Source organism: Egretta garzetta, unplaced genomic scaffold, assembly GCF_000687185.1.
Source record: "Egretta garzetta isolate BGI_Z169 unplaced genomic scaffold, ASM68718v1 scaffold467, whole genome shotgun sequence".
In the NCBI taxonomy this organism is placed as follows: Eukaryota; Metazoa; Chordata; class Aves; order Pelecaniformes; family Ardeidae; genus Egretta; species Egretta garzetta.
In genome coordinates this window covers 2,484,892-2,505,514 of record NW_009260196.1, presented here as the reverse complement: position 1 = coordinate 2,505,514, position 20,623 = coordinate 2,484,892, and the positions used below count along the sequence as shown (strand labels likewise).

General features: G+C 37.6%; 1 protein-coding gene across 1 annotated transcript in view; it reads right to left on the bottom strand.

The window, feature by feature from the left end:
- Window positions 1-221: 221 nt before the first annotated feature.
- The window catches only part of BBS7 (Bardet-Biedl syndrome 7), a 21,445-nt gene continuing 1,043 nt past the window's right edge, over window positions 222-20,623 (bottom strand). The window contains exons 2-18 of the mRNA XM_035897592.1: window positions 19,886-19,963; window positions 18,850-19,025; window positions 18,092-18,278; window positions 17,345-17,417; window positions 16,286-16,402; window positions 14,808-14,938; window positions 13,967-14,051; window positions 12,151-12,253; window positions 11,408-11,600; window positions 9,841-9,915; window positions 9,047-9,112; window positions 6,189-6,328; window positions 5,007-5,171; window positions 3,765-3,874; window positions 3,549-3,652; window positions 1,830-1,953; window positions 222-803 (exon numbers count right to left, since the gene is read on the bottom strand). Coding sequence (XP_035753485.1) covers window positions 667-803; window positions 1,830-1,953; window positions 3,549-3,652; window positions 3,765-3,874; window positions 5,007-5,171; window positions 6,189-6,328; window positions 9,047-9,112; window positions 9,841-9,915; window positions 11,408-11,600; window positions 12,151-12,253; window positions 13,967-14,051; window positions 14,808-14,938; window positions 16,286-16,402; window positions 17,345-17,417; window positions 18,092-18,278; window positions 18,850-19,025; window positions 19,886-19,963 — 2,064 coding nt within the window. The 3' untranslated portion in view covers window positions 222-666. The remainder of the gene's footprint in view (window positions 804-1,829; window positions 1,954-3,548; window positions 3,653-3,764; window positions 3,875-5,006; window positions 5,172-6,188; window positions 6,329-9,046; window positions 9,113-9,840; window positions 9,916-11,407; window positions 11,601-12,150; window positions 12,254-13,966; window positions 14,052-14,807; window positions 14,939-16,285; window positions 16,403-17,344; window positions 17,418-18,091; window positions 18,279-18,849; window positions 19,026-19,885; window positions 19,964-20,623) is intronic.

Below are 20,623 nucleotides of genomic sequence, written 5' to 3'. Positions count from 1 at the left end.
TTTCCCACTTCGCTTGGGAGCCTCCCTACCCACGAGCCGGTCCCCCCGCTTCTGGTTTTAAATAAAAGCGAGCGAGAAGCAAGGCGGCGCCTGGAAAGGAGGAAGGCGGACACGGGAGGAGGCGGGAGGAAGTTTAATGCCATCCGCTTTTTAAACAAGAGTTAACCTTTAAGCTTTAAAGTAGCCGTCTTCTAAAATTCCAAGGGCCCCCTCCCAGGCCCCCACCAGCTGCCCCAAGTCTGGCGAGGTCCTCGTGCCACAGTCAGGGGTGGTTTAACACACAAATTTCTTCCAAACCCGCTTAAGTCTCGTAAAACCAGTTTCTTCGTGTATTCTTACAGCTGGATAACAGCCTAGCGCCCGGGCTCGTTAACAGTACCGAAAACATTTTTGCAAAAACGGCAGTCGGTATTTACATCGAAGTTTTCTTTAGCTATGAAGAACATCACGTACATAGAAACGCCGTGCGCATTCAACATACAGGACAGCTTATACGAACTGAGGTTGACTGCTGTGTTCAGTATGATAATAAATATGAATAAAACCTAGCGGCTGGCAGGGCAACAAAAGACTGAAAGTGTTTTTCTTAAAAAAAGTTTTAGACTTGATATTGAACTGTCTTGATTAAACAAACAAACAAAAAAAAATTACTCTGCTTTTTCCTTGTCAGGCTGCAGCCTCAAAAAACGCAATCAGTCCATCTTGATCACAGCCATCCAGTATTTCCAGAAGAAGAGGAACTTTAGTTTTCACATTGGTGCCTTTAAATTTAAATTTATCTATGAAGAGATCTGTGATCATACCTGCAAAGATAAAATCCCAGGACTTACTATTTGCCTTGTTTTCATTATGAGGTATCCCTACTTCTAACTCATCGTTACGTACCAACTATTTCAGTTGATTCTGGGCTTAGAGACAAGACTCTTTTTAAACTGCATGTTTCAGACAGTGATTTACTGTTAAACGAAGCCCAAATGCTGTTAGAACAGCCCAGGCTCCAGCTTCATTCCAAAGTGTGCATCTCTGCCTTAGAATTACCTGCATCTGAGACACCAAAGAGAGAGGAGCTACCACAGGATGGGCAACGGGGGCTCTTGGCTCACGCCGCGTACGCACAGCCTTACTAAAGCTGGTGCCTGGCAGAGATTATTTGAGCTGAAAGCTGTACAGGGAACACTGGGGAAGGTTACACAATTTCCTTCACCAAATTAGATCATCTTCGAGTCCCCCTTCCCACCCCATGCAGGTTTTTCTGTTCTTCTGACATTTAGCAAAAACTTAAGTCACTTGGAACTTAATTACTCATTTAACTTGTATACATTCTTCAATGCCATCCTGAATTTGAATACGATCCGTAACCATGCCCTTAAGGACAAGGATCATCCGAATACAAGAAGCTGTCTGCTAAACCAAAAGTAGAAAAGTCGTTTGCAAATAATCCTGGCATTTCCATTCTCAGTGATACGCTTGCGATGCCAAATCAGTTTTAGAAGCTCTCAGGTGAACAATTCTTGAGAACCTTTGGAGCGTTACTCAGAATCTGTAGTGGCATACAAGCCGTTTTCAGTATGTGCTGGGTTTTACTGCCCCACCTTTAACTTCAGATTTTTATCATCAAAGACATCGTGTAAATACGCAGCCTTGGCCGTATGACCAGACACACATATATACTTACACACCAACTGCTGTCCCAAAGCTACCCAAGTGTACCCACTTACCAAATCATTTCAGTTCTGCTAATATTGACTTCATAACTATTTCAGTCGTGTCCAGCGTGCGCTCTGGACACACAGTTGCATTTAAGCAAAAAGTTGAATTGATCAACAAACCATAAAGTCTCTCGAGATGTGCAGGTTGTCTCTTGTATTCCTCAAGCAGCTGATCTGCCTCTTCCAAAATGCTGCGGTATTTTGGTAGCAGGAAGTCCACGTTTCCTTCATGAACTTGTAATTCCTCAAAGACATTTTAAATTGTAAGAATTAACAGCAGTTAAGTATCATAAGAGCATAAAAGTAAGAAGAAATTAAGCTTGGGGCTGACAGGAGGAAGTACTTCAGAGACAAGACAATCCCCTTCTAAACTAAATAATAACTGAAGTTATTTTCAAAGGGCCTCATTTTCGAGTCTTCTAGTGAAATGCCAGATGTTACCCATCACTTCATAGACTAGGTTCTCAAAATCCTGCATATTACAGCTTCCAGTCTGGAGTACTGCCAGAATAGGATCACGCCACAGCCCAGCCCTTACAGAATCAAGCCTAATGAAGGCTCAAAGCTTTCATCATGTCTTCATTTTTAGAATAAGTATATTCCTAGAAAGAGTGGCACATGCTGAAGCCTGGAGGTAAAAGTAAACTCTGAAAGTATCACTCAATTTCTGACAGCAAAAAGTTTTAAAGAGCTCTTCTAAAATGTCCCAGTCTACCATCAGACCAATTTAAGATGGTCGATAGTATAGATCTTTTATCCTTTTATTATTAGTACAGATCTTTTTCTCTTTTTATTCTTTTAGAAAGGCTGTTCTTTTCTAGATGAAAGGTAATTATGCCATGCATCACGAGTCTGCTGGGATGACAGCTTTCATCAATCATCAGATTATTTTACTGCCTAAGATTAAGTTATTGTCCAAAAAAAGGAGGGACAAAAAAAAAAAAAAATCTGTTGAAAAAGATTTGTCAAAGAAGATTTGCTGCCTAAAAAAAGCAAGATGTGCAACATCATTATTATTGCACAATCATAACATATATTAAAGAATAAATTCTCTGTTATTCTCTACCTCCCCAGTTTGCCAAATCAAGCCCAAGTAAAACTGTCACTGTTAGTGACAATAAAGATACACACTGTTCTCATGGGTACTCATGTTTTCTACTAACTAAAGAGTTCTGACAACTAGTATTTGATTACCCCAAAGGACAAGACAAAATTAGTTGTCCATTTTCATCTCCCCTCCCCCTCAGAAAAAAACAAACCAAACAAACAAAACCAGAACTGTAAGAGATGATGGCAAGTCTTTGATAGTAAAATCCTGGTTGTTGGAAAAAGTCCAAGAACTGAGACAAGCTGCCTAACTGGTACCTCCCAAAGACTAAGCACTGAGGAGGGTATTAAGCAAAAGATTAATAAGCAGATAATTCAGAAATTATGACACACTGGGATGAAGTTCCAAAGCCAGGAAGCTGTATCTGTCCTGGATGATCATCCCAAGATCTAAAAAAATTGTAAAGTTTTTCAAAAGTGGAAAGAGACAAAGAAGGAACTGGTAAATAACAGCAGGCAAAAAGGGAAGATGAGCTAGATGAGCTGCCTTCTACCATCTGATTTAAGCATCCTCAACATCAGTCAGTAATCGCACGTGTTACTCGCTAGTTATAAACTACAAATGGGAATTCTACTTGAAGAAGTCTGTCCCTTAGATAATTAAAACACATGTCCTGGGAATAGAAACACAACAGGTACCAGTATGACACACATCTGACTTGAGCCCTGCAGCTTGGTATCTGACAACATAATCCCCCATAAAAAGCCTTCCCCAGGAGTTCAGATACTTACTCTCAAGGCATCTATTAAGTGAACCTTCTTGGCCAGCAGCTGCTGATACTCTAATTTAGGGTGGATAAGCTTTAGTGTGTGCCTCACAGATTCTTCATTTATGTCTAGTAGGGAGTCAAAAAAACAAACACCCAACAAGCAAATGAATAACACATATTCCATTTACAAGAATATAAAATGAAATCAAGGACAACAAAATAGAGAAGAAAGTTTTACCATATGATATGTTGAGGTTAATCTTCCTTTTAGTAGCCTCTTTGGAAAGCACATCTTTTAGGATGGATATTGTAGAAATGTTGTCAGACTTAAAACATCCCTCACCTTTTCTATAAAGGAAGAAAAAACTTGAAATGAACAAACTTAAACACACATGTGTGCATCGGATTTGTCCCTATGTTAAAACAGGTGGCCTGTAAATTAATGCCCAAATCAAGGAAAGCAACCTCTATAAAGGTCATAACGATTCTCCCTGTATCAGGTGGTTGTACGCACACCTCTGCTATTCCCCCCTTCCCAGTGTTACCTTGACAGAGAACAGTTTGTTCCAGTAAATACAACAAAGCAGTATACACAAATCTCAGGTATACAGAAAGCAGTTACCTTTATTGTATGGCAGTAAGGTTATACAAGTAAGATTTCTGACTGTATTTATTCCTCCTAAGTTTTATCATTGCAACACCTTGAAGCCAAACAGCAACCCTCAATACTGGAAGGGAGCAAAACCACTCTCCCCTTCACCCCCAAAACCCACCAGCCAGCAACTTTCTACGTTAGAAGTGGACAACAGGTATGGCAGGCTGGAATCTGTATAATTACAACAATTAATTTTTTCCTCACTTTACAGTTCCACTTTTCAGGTGGATGTTTATAATTTGCTGAAGGAAGATATAACCAATTAATCTGAGAACAGAGTATTAAACACAGAAATAACATTTGCCTAATGTAAGTTGCAGAAAAAGAAGTTTTTCAGCTCAATGCTTATCACGTTTTTGTTTGTATAAGTATTAAAAGCCTTTTAAGTTATTTCTGCTCCTCAATACAAACAAAAAAAAATTAGTTAGAAAACAACAGGCACTACACAATAATTTTATTGCATCAGCTAGCTGTGTTTTTTAAATTCTAAAAGAATTTCTAAAAGCAATTTTTCTTTTTCTAAACTTTTCTAAAAGAAAACCATCATCTTAAAAATATATCAAGCCTTTCCTCCCTGGCAATTTTGGTCTTTGGACCAACTTCAAGAAAAACCCCATGCAAGTTACAGATTTCATCATTACTGGGCAGTGCTCACCCCTGGTAATGTTTGACAATCCTTTTTAAGAAAGATTCCCATTCTCTTTAATCGGAGTTTTGATGGGGCTGAGGGTGGAAAGGGGAACAGTAGTACTCGCAGACTGGTCAAGAATGTAAAAGACAAAACCCCCAGCGTAGTCACATTGTGCTTTAGTAGTTGTATTTTACCTGTAAGTACTTTCAAGCTGTGTGCCCAGGAAAGTGTTCTGAAAATAAAAGGTGATACTCTCTCCAGCAGGAGTCTTTTCAGGCACCTCAGGCAAGCAAAACACAACCCACGAGTGAATTTCAGCAAAACTGAACTGGCCTTTGAGTGTCAGTGTGTTCATGGGTCTATGACATTATGAAATAAAAAAAAAAAAAAGTTAATAGTTACAAAGGAGGGGCACTGCCCGTTCACTTATGAAAAAAGTTTAGTTGCACGTGGTGTTTTTTTTTTTTTAATCAACGCCCTGTAAAAAAGTCAGGTATCTTGCTAAGTAGTTACGTATTGCAGATTACAGCTGCTTTTCTGTATTTCAAGACAAAAAGCTATGTGTACATTCAAATTTTATCTCCTAGTAGGCATGTCAGAACTGGATAAGAAACTAGTTGGAAGTTTTTGACATACCCCGTTTCCAGCTGTTAAACCTGAAACTTATGACAAAAGGTAAATAACCGACAACACAGCAAATGTGACTAAGAGCCTCAACAGTCTCCCACGCTGTAAACCAAAGACACGGCATTTATATCAAGAACGAGGCATAATGGAGCTTGTTTGAACACTGATGCATTTGCACATAAAAGCAGTTGGTATCATTCCTTCGGTTTTTAGTATTTTTTTTTAAGCAAGAGATACCTTGGTGGCAATACAAGATGTTAACCAAGGGTGGGGAAAAATCAAGTAGAAATTGCATAAAATATTAGGTTCCTAACAGAGAGATAAGGAGAAAAAACCTCTTGGCTCAGTTTTGGAGCCAAATTAGCTACGGGAAAGAAATAAATTTAAAAGGGTGGAGGGGAGAATGAGGCTGAAACTGAAAAGACTGCGGTTACTAACGCAGGAGAGTTTCCTTTCTACCACACCCTCAGCTCTACTAATACATGAAGCTGCACTATAACCCAGGTCAGTAAAATGAAAAATAACCTGAAAACAAGGATAGAGAAAGGCAAAGAAGCAGGAGCCCATTAAATCTGCATTTTCTGCCAGAAAACCCATAAAATGGGACTACAGGCTCAAAATTCTAACTTCAGGGTTAGAAATGACATACTTAAGTTTATAGAGTAGACACTGTTTCAACTGGATTGTGTCAGTTTTTCAAGAGAAAAAAAGCAGGTTTTTTTTTTTCTTTTTTTTTTTTTTGCAGATACCTGTCAGGGTCAATAGAATGAGTTCTCTGATGAAGCGAAAGTGGTTTAATTTGATACTGGTGAACTTGGCATGTTTTTGGTTGAATTCTTGGAGTTACATATGCTTGAAGTGTCCCGTACTGTCCTTCAATCGATCGAATCTGCAGAAATAAAAGCAGAACCACAAAAAAAAAAAAAAAAAAGTACAAAAGGGAAAAGATTAATTTACCACTATTTGGATAATTGTTGGGTATTCAAAACATATTAAAGAGCAACCATAGTACTTTAGAATATTACTTAGACTACTAGATTTACTCAATAGTGCCACTATAAATAGAGCAGATCAAGAATGTCTTAAAACAAGATGAAGTAGTGTCCAATGAAATGCTGCTGTACTAGATGAACAAAATATTAAGAAAATAAAACCTGCTAACTTACTTTCTGATCAGTTAAAATAAAGTCTGTATCTTGCCTCCAATTCTTCAGTGGCCCAGTGACTTTTTGTTTTAATTACGGAAAAAATACATTCTGTAGCAAAGAATAGATCAAAAGATTTTAAAAAGTAAACTCAATTTCAAAGTATGTGTTCATCTCCTCATAACAATCGAAGTTGTTCCTGAGCTATTTTTGGAAAAGTCAGGGGCCAGATTTAAGTTCAAGTCTCAGAATACCCAACAAGCAGGATGTGCAAGCACATTCAAGATGCAGTACGCGCTCTCTGCACCTCTGACGCCGCCGCAACGCATCAACCACTTCCCCGCTGAGACCAGCTACACAGACGGCACTCAGAAGTCTGCCACTCACAGAACTGACAGCAACAGGAGCGTCCCACCTACAGCACAAAAGCAGCCACAAAAGCAGGCAGAAGTGCTACTGAAACAGCTTTATACAAACAAAAAAGCCGACTGGAGTTCAAGTACAGGTTTGCTTTATAACCTTCATTACGTCCCCTATTTTATAGGGTCTCAGAACTCTGAAAGCAGTTTGTGCAGGAAGACATCCACTTCAATGTTTTTAATAAAAATAAATTAGTGAAGAGTTTTCTTCGGAAATAAAATCATCAAGACTTAAAAGTCGTGTTGTCTGCACGAGCATAGACAAAATGTGGAAACAGAATCAACTCCACATGGCAGGTGTAAATCACTGGAGATCCTCGATGTATTGCAGCGAGGTGGCAGTAGAAGCTGTGCAGATGGAATCCATCACAGCAGGATCAAAATGCAAGAGCAACAGTGTTTTGATGACACTGTACTATGATGACACACAACAGCAAGTTTATTGTCCTGATTTTGGCTGGGATAGAGTTAATTTTCTTCCTAGCAGCTGGTATAGTGCTGTTTTGGATTTAGTACTAGAAGAATGTTGGTAACACACTGATGATTTAGTTGTTGCTACGTAGTGCTTACACCAGTCAAGGGCTTCTCAGCTTTCCCTGCTCTGCCAGGGGCACAAGAAGCTGGGAGGGGGCACAGCCAGGACAGCTGACCCCAACTGGTGGAAGGGGTACTGCATATCATATGACATCATGCTCAGGGGGAGTTGGCCAGGGGACAGCAATAGCTGCTTGGGACAGACGGGGCATCAGTCAGCAGATGGTGACCAATTGCACTGTATATCACTTGTTTTGTATATTCTGTATATTCTATTCTTATTCTTATTCTTTATTAATTATTATTCTCCTCTGCTGTTTTATTAAACTGTCTTTATCTCAACCCACAGGTATTACTTTTTTTCCAATTCTCTCCCCCATCTCACTGGGAGAGGGGGAGAAGTGAGCAAGTGGCTGTGTGGTGGTCAGCTGCCTGCTGGGTTAAACCACAACATTTATAAATGTTTTTAGTGGGAGAGTAAAAAAGCCCTCTTTTTGTGTATCATGAATGCATCTGATTCATTTTTCTTCTGTTATTTACTCTTTGCCTAGTATTTTCAATATTAAAGGTGGCCAGGGTCATAACCCTAAATTAAAATAAGAGAACTGAGACAGAGGGAGATAAGGTGACCTGCTCAGAACCAATACGCACAGTAACAGCATTTCTGAAGAAGGGGACCTGGAAAATACTAGTCTTAATTCTGCAGACTAGGTCCATTATTGCAACCTCACCAAAAAACAGATAACCACCCCCAACTTCCCCACATTTGTTGCATCTGATGCAGGCTTAAATTTCTAATCATCATCTTTTGACCGAGTGTTTTACATAAATAAACACATACCAGATTAGGAGGCTGCAGTGCTAGGCAACTACATAAAGTTGGCATAAAGTTTATGTAGGCAACTACATAAACCTAGAGCCTGTGTGCATGTTGAGGATTTTCCTAATCACCATTTCCTTCATTACTCTTCTCATGGTGATAGCCACAAAAAGTATGAATTTGGAGCATCATTAAAAATAAACCCCAAAACATGCCTTTAGTATAATAAGCAAGTAATGACCGGATTTGCTTCCTCTCCAAAATACAAATCCAGTCTGTCTTCCCTGGTCAATTCCCAGTGTAACTTCCTTCAAACACTTCCGAGGACAAACAGTGCCAGAGCTTTCTTTCCCACGCCTCTCTTCACTTTAAGTTCCACACACTGTCTCCAGAATCAAGCATTGTCACAACCTGTGATTTCCCCACTGCTTTCATCTTAAGGGACACTCAAGAAGGACTCCAGGCTCTCCTCTGAAGTAACACATTTTTAGAAGCCTTTAGAAACCCTACGACAAATATAATGGAACACAAGCCCCGGATTAGAAGGTTCTCAGGAAACCACTGGCAGTAGAAACTGGACAGATCATTCGCTGAGGCTAAGCAGTCACTCCAGGTAGAGATCTCTCCATTCCTAAGCAGACATCTACATAACCGTTAATTTATTATGGAAAATATTTGGAGCATTTTACCTTAAGTTCAAGTCTTGTAGTATTTGCTTGGCATCGGTAAGTCGCAAGAAGAAAGTTGCTATTTGGCTATAAACAGCAAAAAAAAAAGAAAAATAATACAAAACAAGTCTGTGGATTCACAAAAGTTCTACTGATCTGTTTTAACTGTAGACATGTACAGTAAAGTTTTTGCTCTTTACATACAGCTATTTTACAGAAGTTAAATACAAAAAGTAATGTTTGGTTCCCTTGAATATTCCAATAATTTTAATTATGGTAGAATTAAAAAAAATTCTCTATATAAGGAGAAATCAACTGAAGCCTCTTCTACTCTTTAATACCACCATAAAAATGACATACATATCTACTTTTCACCTGAAGAATGCAGGTCAACACCTGACTCCCCACACAGCAGAATTTTCACGTTACAGATTTTTAAGAGACGAACTGAGTAAGAAATACAATGTTCTTCACGTAAATGGCTTTGAAGTAAATATATGTGATACCGGCAAATCCAGAGAAAAGAGCAATACTGAACATGTCTTTCACATTCCTGATCAGGCAGGAAAAAAAGCAAGAGAGCAGTTGCTCCTGGATCCTTTTGCGCATATTTAGCTCTGCCTTATGTCAGGACCCGTCACTAAGTCCTAATTCTGCAGTATCTCTAATGAAGCTGAGCTCTCTGAAATTACCAAACGAGTCGTTTAACACAATATATTTAAAATTACAAATATACACATCCAAATTCTATTATTAATATACAGTATTAAAAGCTTTCATCATGTGATCTCTATAAATATAAAAGTTTCACTTACCTCAGAATCACAGCTGCTAAAACTAACAACAGCAGAATTTTTATCCACATCCAGCAAGTCTATTGGGACATCACTCTGCAGAACATACGAGGAAGGAAAAATAAAGAGCTCTAAGTTCCTGAGAAGCTCCTAATGTATATATCCTCTAACCATTGTCAATTATTTTAATAAGGGAGAGGCAATGATTGCTTCATCCAAGAGGTAAAAGCCTAATAGACACACAGCTTACTACTTAATCCTGGAGTAACATCACGATCTTTCTGTTACGGAGTCCTTAACTCTTGTGTGGCTGGCTTACAACATCTTCAGTGTAAGATGCGTAACTGTCTTTCAGACATGAAAGTACATTCACATCTTTCAGACATGTGAATATACCTCATTTGTATGCTTGAAGTATATTCACAATCGAAGTGTTTCCCTATTTTAACAGGGGGATTACAATACTCATTCAGGAAGCCAAAGATCACATTACAAAATTATTCATGATCCTTTTACTTACAATAACGCTTCTGACACAGACCACTCCTTATCTAGATGTGTTTTCACAGGAATTAAACTTAAATCTAACACTGTTTTAAAAATGAGAATAAAGGTTATTAGAATGCTTAATTAATTGATTTGGTACTGCTTTATAACTTCACAGAAGTGTCTGGAAACAATGATAAATATGCAATGTACTTCCTAAAAAATATTCTAAAACCAGTTTTATTGTCTTCTCACAGCAGAAGAATACCAGATAACTGTTTTATGTTTCTTTAAAGAAAAAGCCGTAAGATCAAACAATTCCATTATTCCTCACTTTGCTATGGAAACAGCAGATGCTATAGAGCTGCATATTACCTGTAGCTTAGCGTTGCCCTAATAACATCCTAAATAAAAATGAGATTTTTATTAAGAAGTGAAAAATAAAATCCTACAGTAGTTCTTTCCCATTTGTTATGGCAATTTCACCTCACAAATTCCTCCTTGTCAAATTTTTCTCCCCATGCATATCCCAAAAGAAGGTAATTCAGTACCACCGCTCTTTCTGGCTACCAAAGATAACATTAATTTCAGCTGATGCAGTATGAGGAATAACTAATTAAGGTTGCTCTACTTGGCAGGAGCATTTATCACCATTCGCACACAAATCAGATGCTGTTCTGAATGCGCACAGGTGGCCCATACCATTCTAACATTAATTTTCCACCACAGAGGGTACTTAACTGGCAAGTGAGAATCTGCACCTCATTTAAGATTTACTGAGTTAACTGCTGTTTAAATAAGGAGGGACATGCAAAAGCAAACACAAAAGTTAGGTAGAAACCTGCTAGTGCAGCAGACATTTGGGTCTATTTTGGTAGCATAATGTTGCGCTGTTCAATAAAGTTGTATTTGTTCGCTAACAAGCGTTTGCTCCAGTTACTTCTACGTTGCAAGGCTATACACTTCAATTCCCTCTTACAACAATTCAGTCATTTAAAACCCCACATAATTAAGATATTATAACTCAGCTTTTTAATCTAGAAAGTCTCTGAATGTTTTATTTAGATATCAAGAAAGCCAACAAGAACAAAACCCCACTCACCTGTACCAGGACATTATCTATAGCTGTCTGCACCTCCAAGATGAGGCTGTAGCTAGCATCATCCTTATTTAATGTAAACTTATCATTCACGCTAAATGCAGGTACTGATGAAACAGCAGTACTGGATTGAGAAGACTGCTGGTATTTTTCACGTTCCTGAAGTACTTTCATCTGTAAGTGTTCCAATTCATTCCTAGAAAAGGGAAACCACATATTATAATGTCTTAGAAAACTAACTATAAAAGCTACCCTAGAAATTAAGCAGATTAAGCCTGCAAGACAATCACATTTATCTTCTGTCCACAGTTTTCCAACCAGAAGTGACTGGTGACTCCCCTTCCACATACAGAACAAAGATAAGAAGAAACTATATTGCATGAAAATGTAGATTCTACTGTACTTTGCTGAAAGAGATTTCAATGAGTCACAGGAAAGGACAACTTTTTTCCTTGCAGAGCACAACACATTTTGAATTATATGCTAGTGATTACTTTCCTCCCATAAGGAAGGGAATCTTATCTTGCTGATGCTGAGGAAGAAGGCATTAAGACATCATCATGTGAAGGCAAGAGAGAAAAGAGACTGGGAAATGAGGCTGCTATTCATTTCTACTTTGAAAAGGCTTAATTCTACTTCTAGATACATTAACGATACAGAAAATCCAGGGAGATAGGAAGGAAAGATGACATTTCAGCTTTTAATATTTCAATTCTTCCATTTAAATTTTTTTCGAGTGCAATTACCTTAAGGATGAAATCTTGCTCTGCATTTCTTGACTTAATTTTAGTTCTGCACCTGATCCATCTTCTCTATGGACAGGTTCTGTAGTCAGTCCTGTCAGCCAGCCTAAACCAATATATGAAGTTTATATTCCTTATAAGCTATAAAGAAAAGTCTACACTCAGCTTCTGTATGTGTGGAGCGATGTTGGTTCCAGATACTGGGTAGAGAGAACCAAAACTTCAATTCAATCCTTTGTTTGGAGGATTAATCTAGACACTGAGCATAATTCTTTTATGGGTTCCACTCTTAACTTACAGACTGGAAAACATTACTTATTCTTTTTCATTAAGTACTTCAAGCAATAAATCCTTCTGTGGCAGTTTTTAATCAAGCACTTAAATTTTTTCCCACCTCTTTTTCTCTGATAAAACCTTGAATAATTTGCTGTACTACAGTTGAAAACACAACAAAAAAAAAAAAAAAAGCTGTGCAGTGTGTTTATAGCCAACTATATGCTTCACGGTGTGCTTTGAGATTGAATGCTGCCAGTTGAAGTGAAAAAAAAAATTGTCTTTGTTTACTTAATTACTTTTACTTACAACAGCAAGTACTAATTGATTATATCCTGACACTGCAGGTATGATATGCAGACTTGGGTTGTTTATAGCTCTAGTTACCTCATCTAATGCATGCAAACAGTACAATAGCATTATTATAAAATGCACCATAAAAGCTGACATGTCCACAACCTTTCACAATCCTTAGCTATCTACTTCGAGTACCAAGAAAGCCCAATAATGGAGCGTGAATTTTAAAAAAATCCACAGAAGTCCTATGCTTCCAGGCTTCAAATGTAACTTTTACTGCTCTATGCACTACTTTTCTGGTCTGTCAAAATCTGCCAAACTCAGTCTACTGCATACCCTATCAGAGTTTACCTTTGAAAACCCACAGGTGAACATGGGCTTTCGCTTTTTTTCTTTCTTCTGTGATTCACAGATCTTTGTAACATTCCCTCTAAAAAGAAGCCCCAAAGGGCTTTGGCCACTGTATTGTTGCAGCCTATCATACCAAAACAATTCATATGAGGTGAGGTATAAGAGCCTTTTAATCATCCAAAGACTATTTAAAATAGGTACTTGAACACCATCACTTCTGACTAACTGAGAATTGTGTCTTGCCAAAATACACAATTTTGACAATGAGAAATTTCAGTAGGCTAATTTTTTAGCACTGAAGATAACAGAAGACAGAGAATTAGCAATATTTTAGCTCCCAGCAGTTAACATATGCAGCGTGTTTATCACAGCCTCTGTCACAGTCAGGCCAATAGCTCAAATCTTACAGAAGGGCTGCTGAGACACCTCACATGGGGAAGCCTTATTTTCTACAAAAAGCAAAATCAACTGCATTTAAAACCCTATGAAGCTGAAAAGGAAGGAAATTATGCAGCAGACGGGAAAACAAAAAAAAAAACCAACTATGCATATCTATCAATATTTTTAATACAAAAAACCCCATAAATAATTCCTTTGAATGTAACTTCTTATTTCACCACAGTTAAGCAGCGGCCTACACCAGAGAATAACCAGCCACTGCGTTACACAGAGGAACATATTATGCATACCTTAAAATATAAAAACATAGTTTAAATGTAGGGAACTTATTTTTTGAAGTGTAAATATTAAATTAGAAGAGATCTTTTCAACAAAACATTATCCTGGTTCCAATCTGAACAAAAATTAAGAGATGTGAGCTACACTAACAATGCAGCCTGCTTCAGTTTTATCACATCGCCACATGCACCATTTATTGAGTAAATTATACAAAGCTTACCTGAATATGTGGATGCTAAAATTTCATTATAGCCATCTTTTCCTACACAGCCACCCTGGATTGATGCAATGCTCTCTGATAAAGCCTTCAAATAAATATATTCAAGCAGAGGAAAATATCACTGCACTTATTTTACAAGTTTGAGGGGGGGGTTTGTGGGGGTTTTAAGGGTTGCGCTCCTCCTTTTACCTGCATCACAAAATACCTACATAGACACACAATATCTGGACCTACAAGAGAGTAATCTAGCTGATGACTGTCACAGCTAAATCAGGCTGTTTTAACAAATGCATTCCGATTCTGCTCTGCATAACAAAGGCATTAAAAAGCAGTTTAAAGCCAAACACTGATGGGCAATATTCTTCCAGCAGGAATTAGCAATCTGACTGAAGGCTGAAACAATCACTACAGATCAAATCTATCATTTTAAACAATTCATAACCAAAGTATTATGCTCAGTAAAGCCCTGAAAGGTTATATTTAGCATTTGACGCATAAAACACAGACTATACACAACATGGGGCTGTCTTTCACTGAGAGAGAAGCACTGTATTAAGTTTCACCCAGGAAGACTTCAATAGTCTGTTAACAGAGTCAGAACTTCCACATACCCTCTACACTATTTTGATTTTTGCTCAAATCAGGACTATTTCATGTTCTGGTTCTTAAATATTAGAATACCGCTTTGAAGTTCATATAGTCAAATTACAGAGCTCATCAAATTAAAACCAAACCACACATTTTAGTAGTAGTGATCTTGTAAATACTTTAAGGTTTGAAATAAAGATTTTTTTTTTTTTTGTTTTTCCAGCAAAGAAGAATATGATGAATACAGGCTTACATGATCATAACGAAGGACAGGATCATCTGCACTCTCAAAGTTATAGATTTCTAGCACTCCATCATCTCGTCCAACAAGTAATTCTTTAACTCCATCTCCCAGTATGTCAAAACTATCAATACATAAGATACCTAACAAAAAAGGAAACGGAACCGTTTACGTCATCTTTATTTGTTTATGGCACAGTAACACACAGGGTACATTCAGTTACACAGAGAGATTCTTGGTCAGCTTCTAAGGTTTTATTAATGCTATTTCTGGATGAGTCCACCAGAGGGCTGACGTCTCTCACCTGTGCCTCAAGTTTAAGGTTGTACAGCAGGTTTTCCAACAAACAATTCCAAGTCAAAACTACAGTTCCCTTGGTGAAAAGCACGGAACAGAGAACCCTTCTGGTGTTCAAAGAGCTTCCTTTTGAGGGGTTTAGCCCTCCCTCATCAAGCATTTCCCCAGATGAATTATTTGTCTGTCCACACTACTGCAACTTTTCCAGTTGAAGAAGCAAGCGTTCGTTGTTTCCTATAATTGACTTACAGCTATTGGTAAATGGACTCCTACGAATTCTGGTGAAGGTGATAGAAAGAGGGCTCTGACTTGTGCCAGATCTGCACACAACAGTGGACAAAGCCACAACTAACACACGTGGCACCAGCCTATGACAACTAACCACGTTTGGACAGGAGAGACAGTTAGGAAAAAGCAGTGAGCGAGTTTGTACAAGAATGAATATGAAAACCAAAATGGAAGTTAACTTTTATGACTCCTTCATATTTCATGTGAAGAGTAATGACATATTAGGAAGCATTTTAAGAAAATAATTTAGTGATGCCTTTTATGAGATAATGAAATTAAAACAAATATATATATATTTTCTTTCTGGTCTTCTTTACAAAGGAGTATGGGCTAATGGATGCTGCAGAAGCAGCATACCAAAGCCAAAACAGGGAAAGTGTCGTATCATGCTCTGATCAGTTAAGACTCGTTGTGGAGCTTTAATGAAAGTCTTGTTCCATCTTCAGAAAAAAACCCTTATAATGGCTTTAAAAAAAAAAAAGAAGAAAAAAATTCTTGCAGGGAAGATGCTACCCTTTCCTCTGAAGAGACTTTTAAGACCACTGAACATCCAAAAAATCTGTCAGGTATATTTGCATTTAGAAATAGTCACCAAAATGATAAAAGCCTCAAGTAATTGAGTACCACGCAACACAAGCGCCATTTTAAAAATAGTGTAAAACCAGAAGTACACTAAAAGTACTGGAAATAATATGAACAGAAAACCCAAAGCAAGACAAACTGATTAGAATTATTTATAAGAAAACCAGAAGAATGAAAGAGAGCTTACTCATATTAATATCACATACTGGCATAATCACAATATGCCTCCAAAGTATCTATGAATAAGATTTCCTGATTATTATACTTGTAATAAAGCCTCAGATATGCTGGAAAGCTGAAGAGTGAGAGATCGAGACACATACCTCCTCTCTTTTTTTCGTTTCCAATTTCCCACTTAGGCATAGGCTTGGAACCAGTAATCTGGGTAACACCCAGTTTACCGTCAGAAGTTCCATACACAATTTCTTCTCCAGAATCACCTAAACACAAAACCTGAATTTAGAACAGATAAAACCAAGCACAGCAATTTAAAAAATTTGAAAGGATTGTGTAGTTACAGTCTACAGCCCAAAGGAAAAAAATACTAACATTAGTGTTGTGTAATAGAACTGTCAGGCTTTAAAACCAGAAACAAATACATGAAAACTGCACACTGATAATTTCCTCATGGCTGTCACTCTTCTGTGTATGAATGCCCCCCTGCACTGGAGTTCTGCCTAAAAACCATTCATAATCCAATACTTTAAAGTTCAGCAAAGACAGGCTATTAAATTGCCTTTACAGAAGAGAAACAGAGATTCATACAGAACACACATCCAATAGTGACTGTTGTGCCAAGACTTAAGCAAGGAAGAACTAGTTTTCCAAACCAGCTCTGAATGTCATTGTCACACAAACTAAATGAAACTAAATTAAGCACCAGATTAACATACTAAAGCGATTCCTATCAAGTTAGAAGAGATTAGCAAGAAGGATGATCAAACTATTTTAAGCTTGATCCTTCCACAGTCTTAGTTTATGTGAGCTCTACTCAATATTCTCCATCCATCCATGGACAGATGCAACTAGCGATTCTAGTTATGGAAATCCACATGTAAGAGAAACCCAAACCCACAACTTTGACAAGGCCCCCCCAAAAGTCCAGTTCATATTTACACAATGAGACCGCCTTGTATCTCACTGCTCTTGTAAGAGGCTTTCAATTAAGTGTGAATATAATTTAGAACTGTCTAAAACAGTCATATATGTATGTATATATTTTTTGTATGTAAGAAATGACTTCACGCAGTCAGTTTTCTACCACATTGTAACACCAGCTTAAAAATCAAGGCAACATATAATTTACAAATACAAGCAATAAAATCTTACAAATATAGTAAAATAACATTGTTTAGTTACGTGTACACTGAATAACTCATTACCCCCATTTCCATTGTGTAGAGTAAGAACAGTAGGTGGTCCAGGAACTTCTACTTCATACAATAAATCAGATCCCTAAAGAAAAAGAGAAGCATCTTGAATGAGTTCTGTAAAAAAAAGCCCCAACAAAACCACAGCAACCAAATCCTCCAAAAAACCCAAAACACCAACCACAAATGAAACCAAACACCCACAAGCATAAGGACAAAATTATTATGGATAATAGCAACAGATACATTTCATTTATATGAACTCTCAATACCTATGGGAGAACCACTTCTAAGCTAAAACAGGGTGAAGTTTATATAAGTAAAATATAGGACTCTTGAAATATGTTATTATTAAAAATAATCTGCAAATTTGTCTGGCAAATAAATTTGTTAAACCACTTAATATCACTCAGACTCATCACAACAGTAATTTGTGAGAGAAAGAATTTCCAAACCGATGAAGACTTACACATTCAATTCCCTTATGTGAGCACTTTTAGTTAGAAGGGACCAATTTGTTATCTAATTCCACCTTTGAATTCCAAAGTCTATTTATAGTAGTTTTATTAAACTTCACTTTGCAAGTTTATAATAATGATTTTCCTTTTATTAAAAAAAAAAAGTACCAGCCTTATAGATGGTAACACTGCCAAGTAACATGCAATATCCTTATGAAGTTTAAACCACGCTGATTCCCGTAAGAATTAGCCCAATTCTATGGCATCAGTATATAAAACATAAACAAGCGAGTATTTTAACCTGTAAAACTCTGAGGACTCTATCCTGACACGCAAGTACCGGTGTAATGCAATTCACTTTATCTACAGGAAGGCAGAGAACATCATTGATTTTATCTCCTGATAGGTAGTAGTGCTGGTCTTTGCAGTCGCAGTAATGGTTATAGATGTAGCTTGCACAAAGAAAGAGATCTGCTCCTGAAATATGCCTGAGAAAAAGAAAACACTTCTTGTAGCATTTTCCCAGTACAGCTGCAGTGAGAGTCTTTTAGCCGTACTATTTTTATGCACTACCACTTGCAGATTCAAGGCATTAGTGAGTCCCGCAACCTGTTCCAGCTATTAGAAAAAAGTTTCTTATGAATGCTAAACCCACGTGATTTCTGTCGTTCTCAAATTTCCTATTTTGTCTTCACATAAAAATCCTAAGAATACCTTTACAGAAATTTCATTGCTCTATTTTGATGATATTCATTCTTCTCAAACTGGTTTATATATGGCAGCATCTTACAACATGATCCAAACAGAAAAACAAAAAAACCTTGTTCCTGTTCTACTACAGAAAGAGTATACGGACATGATACACTATGGCACTAACCCCAACTCCAACTGTGTTTGCACTGATGCGAGTGCCTCCAGACCCCTCCCAAGCCCCCGCACACTTTCTAAACTTCACCGTGATTCTCTAAGTTCCTTCCTACATGTCATCGCACAAGCTAAAGCTGGACTGGCACTCAGAGTTACCTACAAGCACACAGCGCGGCAAAATATCATACATACATAGCTTTGATGCTTTCAGTGAGGTTAGTTTCAAATGAAAGAAACTGCTTCCCTCTTTTTGTGAAACCTCTGACTTCTGACCCTGTAGCCACAAAAATTTTCTCTTGTGGTGTATTAAGAGCTCCTCCCAACTCCAGTCTTGCAATTTTTTTGCCTGGCAGAGTCTTGAACACTGGCTGCAAATAGAAAAGCAATTTTCATCATCACAATATCGTATTTATGGTAATCATTTAACATAAAGAATAATAAACTTGCTTTACAGTTTCTGGCAAAAACTAAGGATGCTATGGATTACATGCAGACAAAAATAATCTGCACGTTTCTCTTCATACTCACAAAGCAGTCAAGAATTTTGTAAGTCAATAAATAGAAAAGGCTGTAAAATATAACAAATTAAGACTTTATTATTTCAGTGTTACTCATCCATAGGACGATTTCAGCACTGCTGGTAGCTGTAAGGTTTTTGTTTGTTTCTTTTTTCTAAAGAACAACACACTCCCTCCCTCCCTCGCTCTTACATGTTGCATTTTTATTCCAGAAGACTACATAGATTATTTTTTTTGTATTGCTATAGAGTCCTTATGAGCTGGCTATGAACTTTTTCAAGGGGAAAAAGATAAAATAAAATGATTTTTTTTATTAAGCTAGGCATCAGTCTAGGCTCTTAAAAAGCAATTAGTTTGTCAAAATACCCTAAAGTGACTGACTTGATGAATCACTGCAGGTTTTTCCCCAGTCACAGTATCCGACTATGTGTGCAGGCTTAAGCCTAACCAAACTGCAAAGCAAAAGGTGGTAAACTGACTTTTTTTTGTGATGATATACACTAGTGTCCAACTCTACAGCCGTGGAGGACCATGTGCTTGTCCAGGCATGAAATCTGCACTCCCTTCTCATGGTTTAGACATCAGTCCACAGCTCTACCTAGACACCTTCCCCAGGTATCTTGTTTCCCATGTCAATAAAACCAGAATTTTAAAGTTCATTAGGAAGAATATTTAAAAAATAGAATTTTAAACAGGACATTTTCACTTACCACAGCTTCCCCTTTTTTTATGCCAAAACATGTAATGACTCCATCCTGATCTCCAACCACCACCTTCAAAAGTATAATATGTTATTTTGATTACCTGAATAAATATTTTTTAAATAATGCTTTTCCTACATTAATCGTATTTTCCTATATTTCAGTGCTTTAAATTCTACAGTACTTAATTTACACAGCTGTATGTAGGAAAGCTAGCCGAACTGCTATAGGCAGAACACTAAAGCGTAAGAACAATCATTTAAGTGATAGCATTTACAATCCTTTTTCTGCCTCTAGTTGCAAACACCAGCAACCATCAGGTGGAACACTCCAGAAAGGTGTATTCGGGAATAGTTCTATTTTCATACGGAGAATGTATTATTAAAGCAAAAAAGGCACTGTTATTTCTGTAGAGTTTTACTAAGGTTCTTTAGCTGGAATTTGTATTAAGGAAAATTTAAAAAAAGAAGTTTCTCATCTATACTAAGTGTTGGCAAAACAGAAATAAGAGAAACACGCAAGCACTTCCTTGCGGTTTCAGCAACGCCCGAAGTTTTGAAAAGCGCTTATGGGTGCCGCCAGTTTTCCAGAAACAAATTCAGTCTTTTTTTCCCTCTATTTTTTTTCAACACTTTTTCAAACAGTTCCAAGACCCGGGTTCCAAAGTTTCTCCCTCCGACACACTAACTCCCAGCAGCCGACCAGTGACACCGTCAGGCAGGCTCCCCCGGCGGGAGAAGCCCCGCG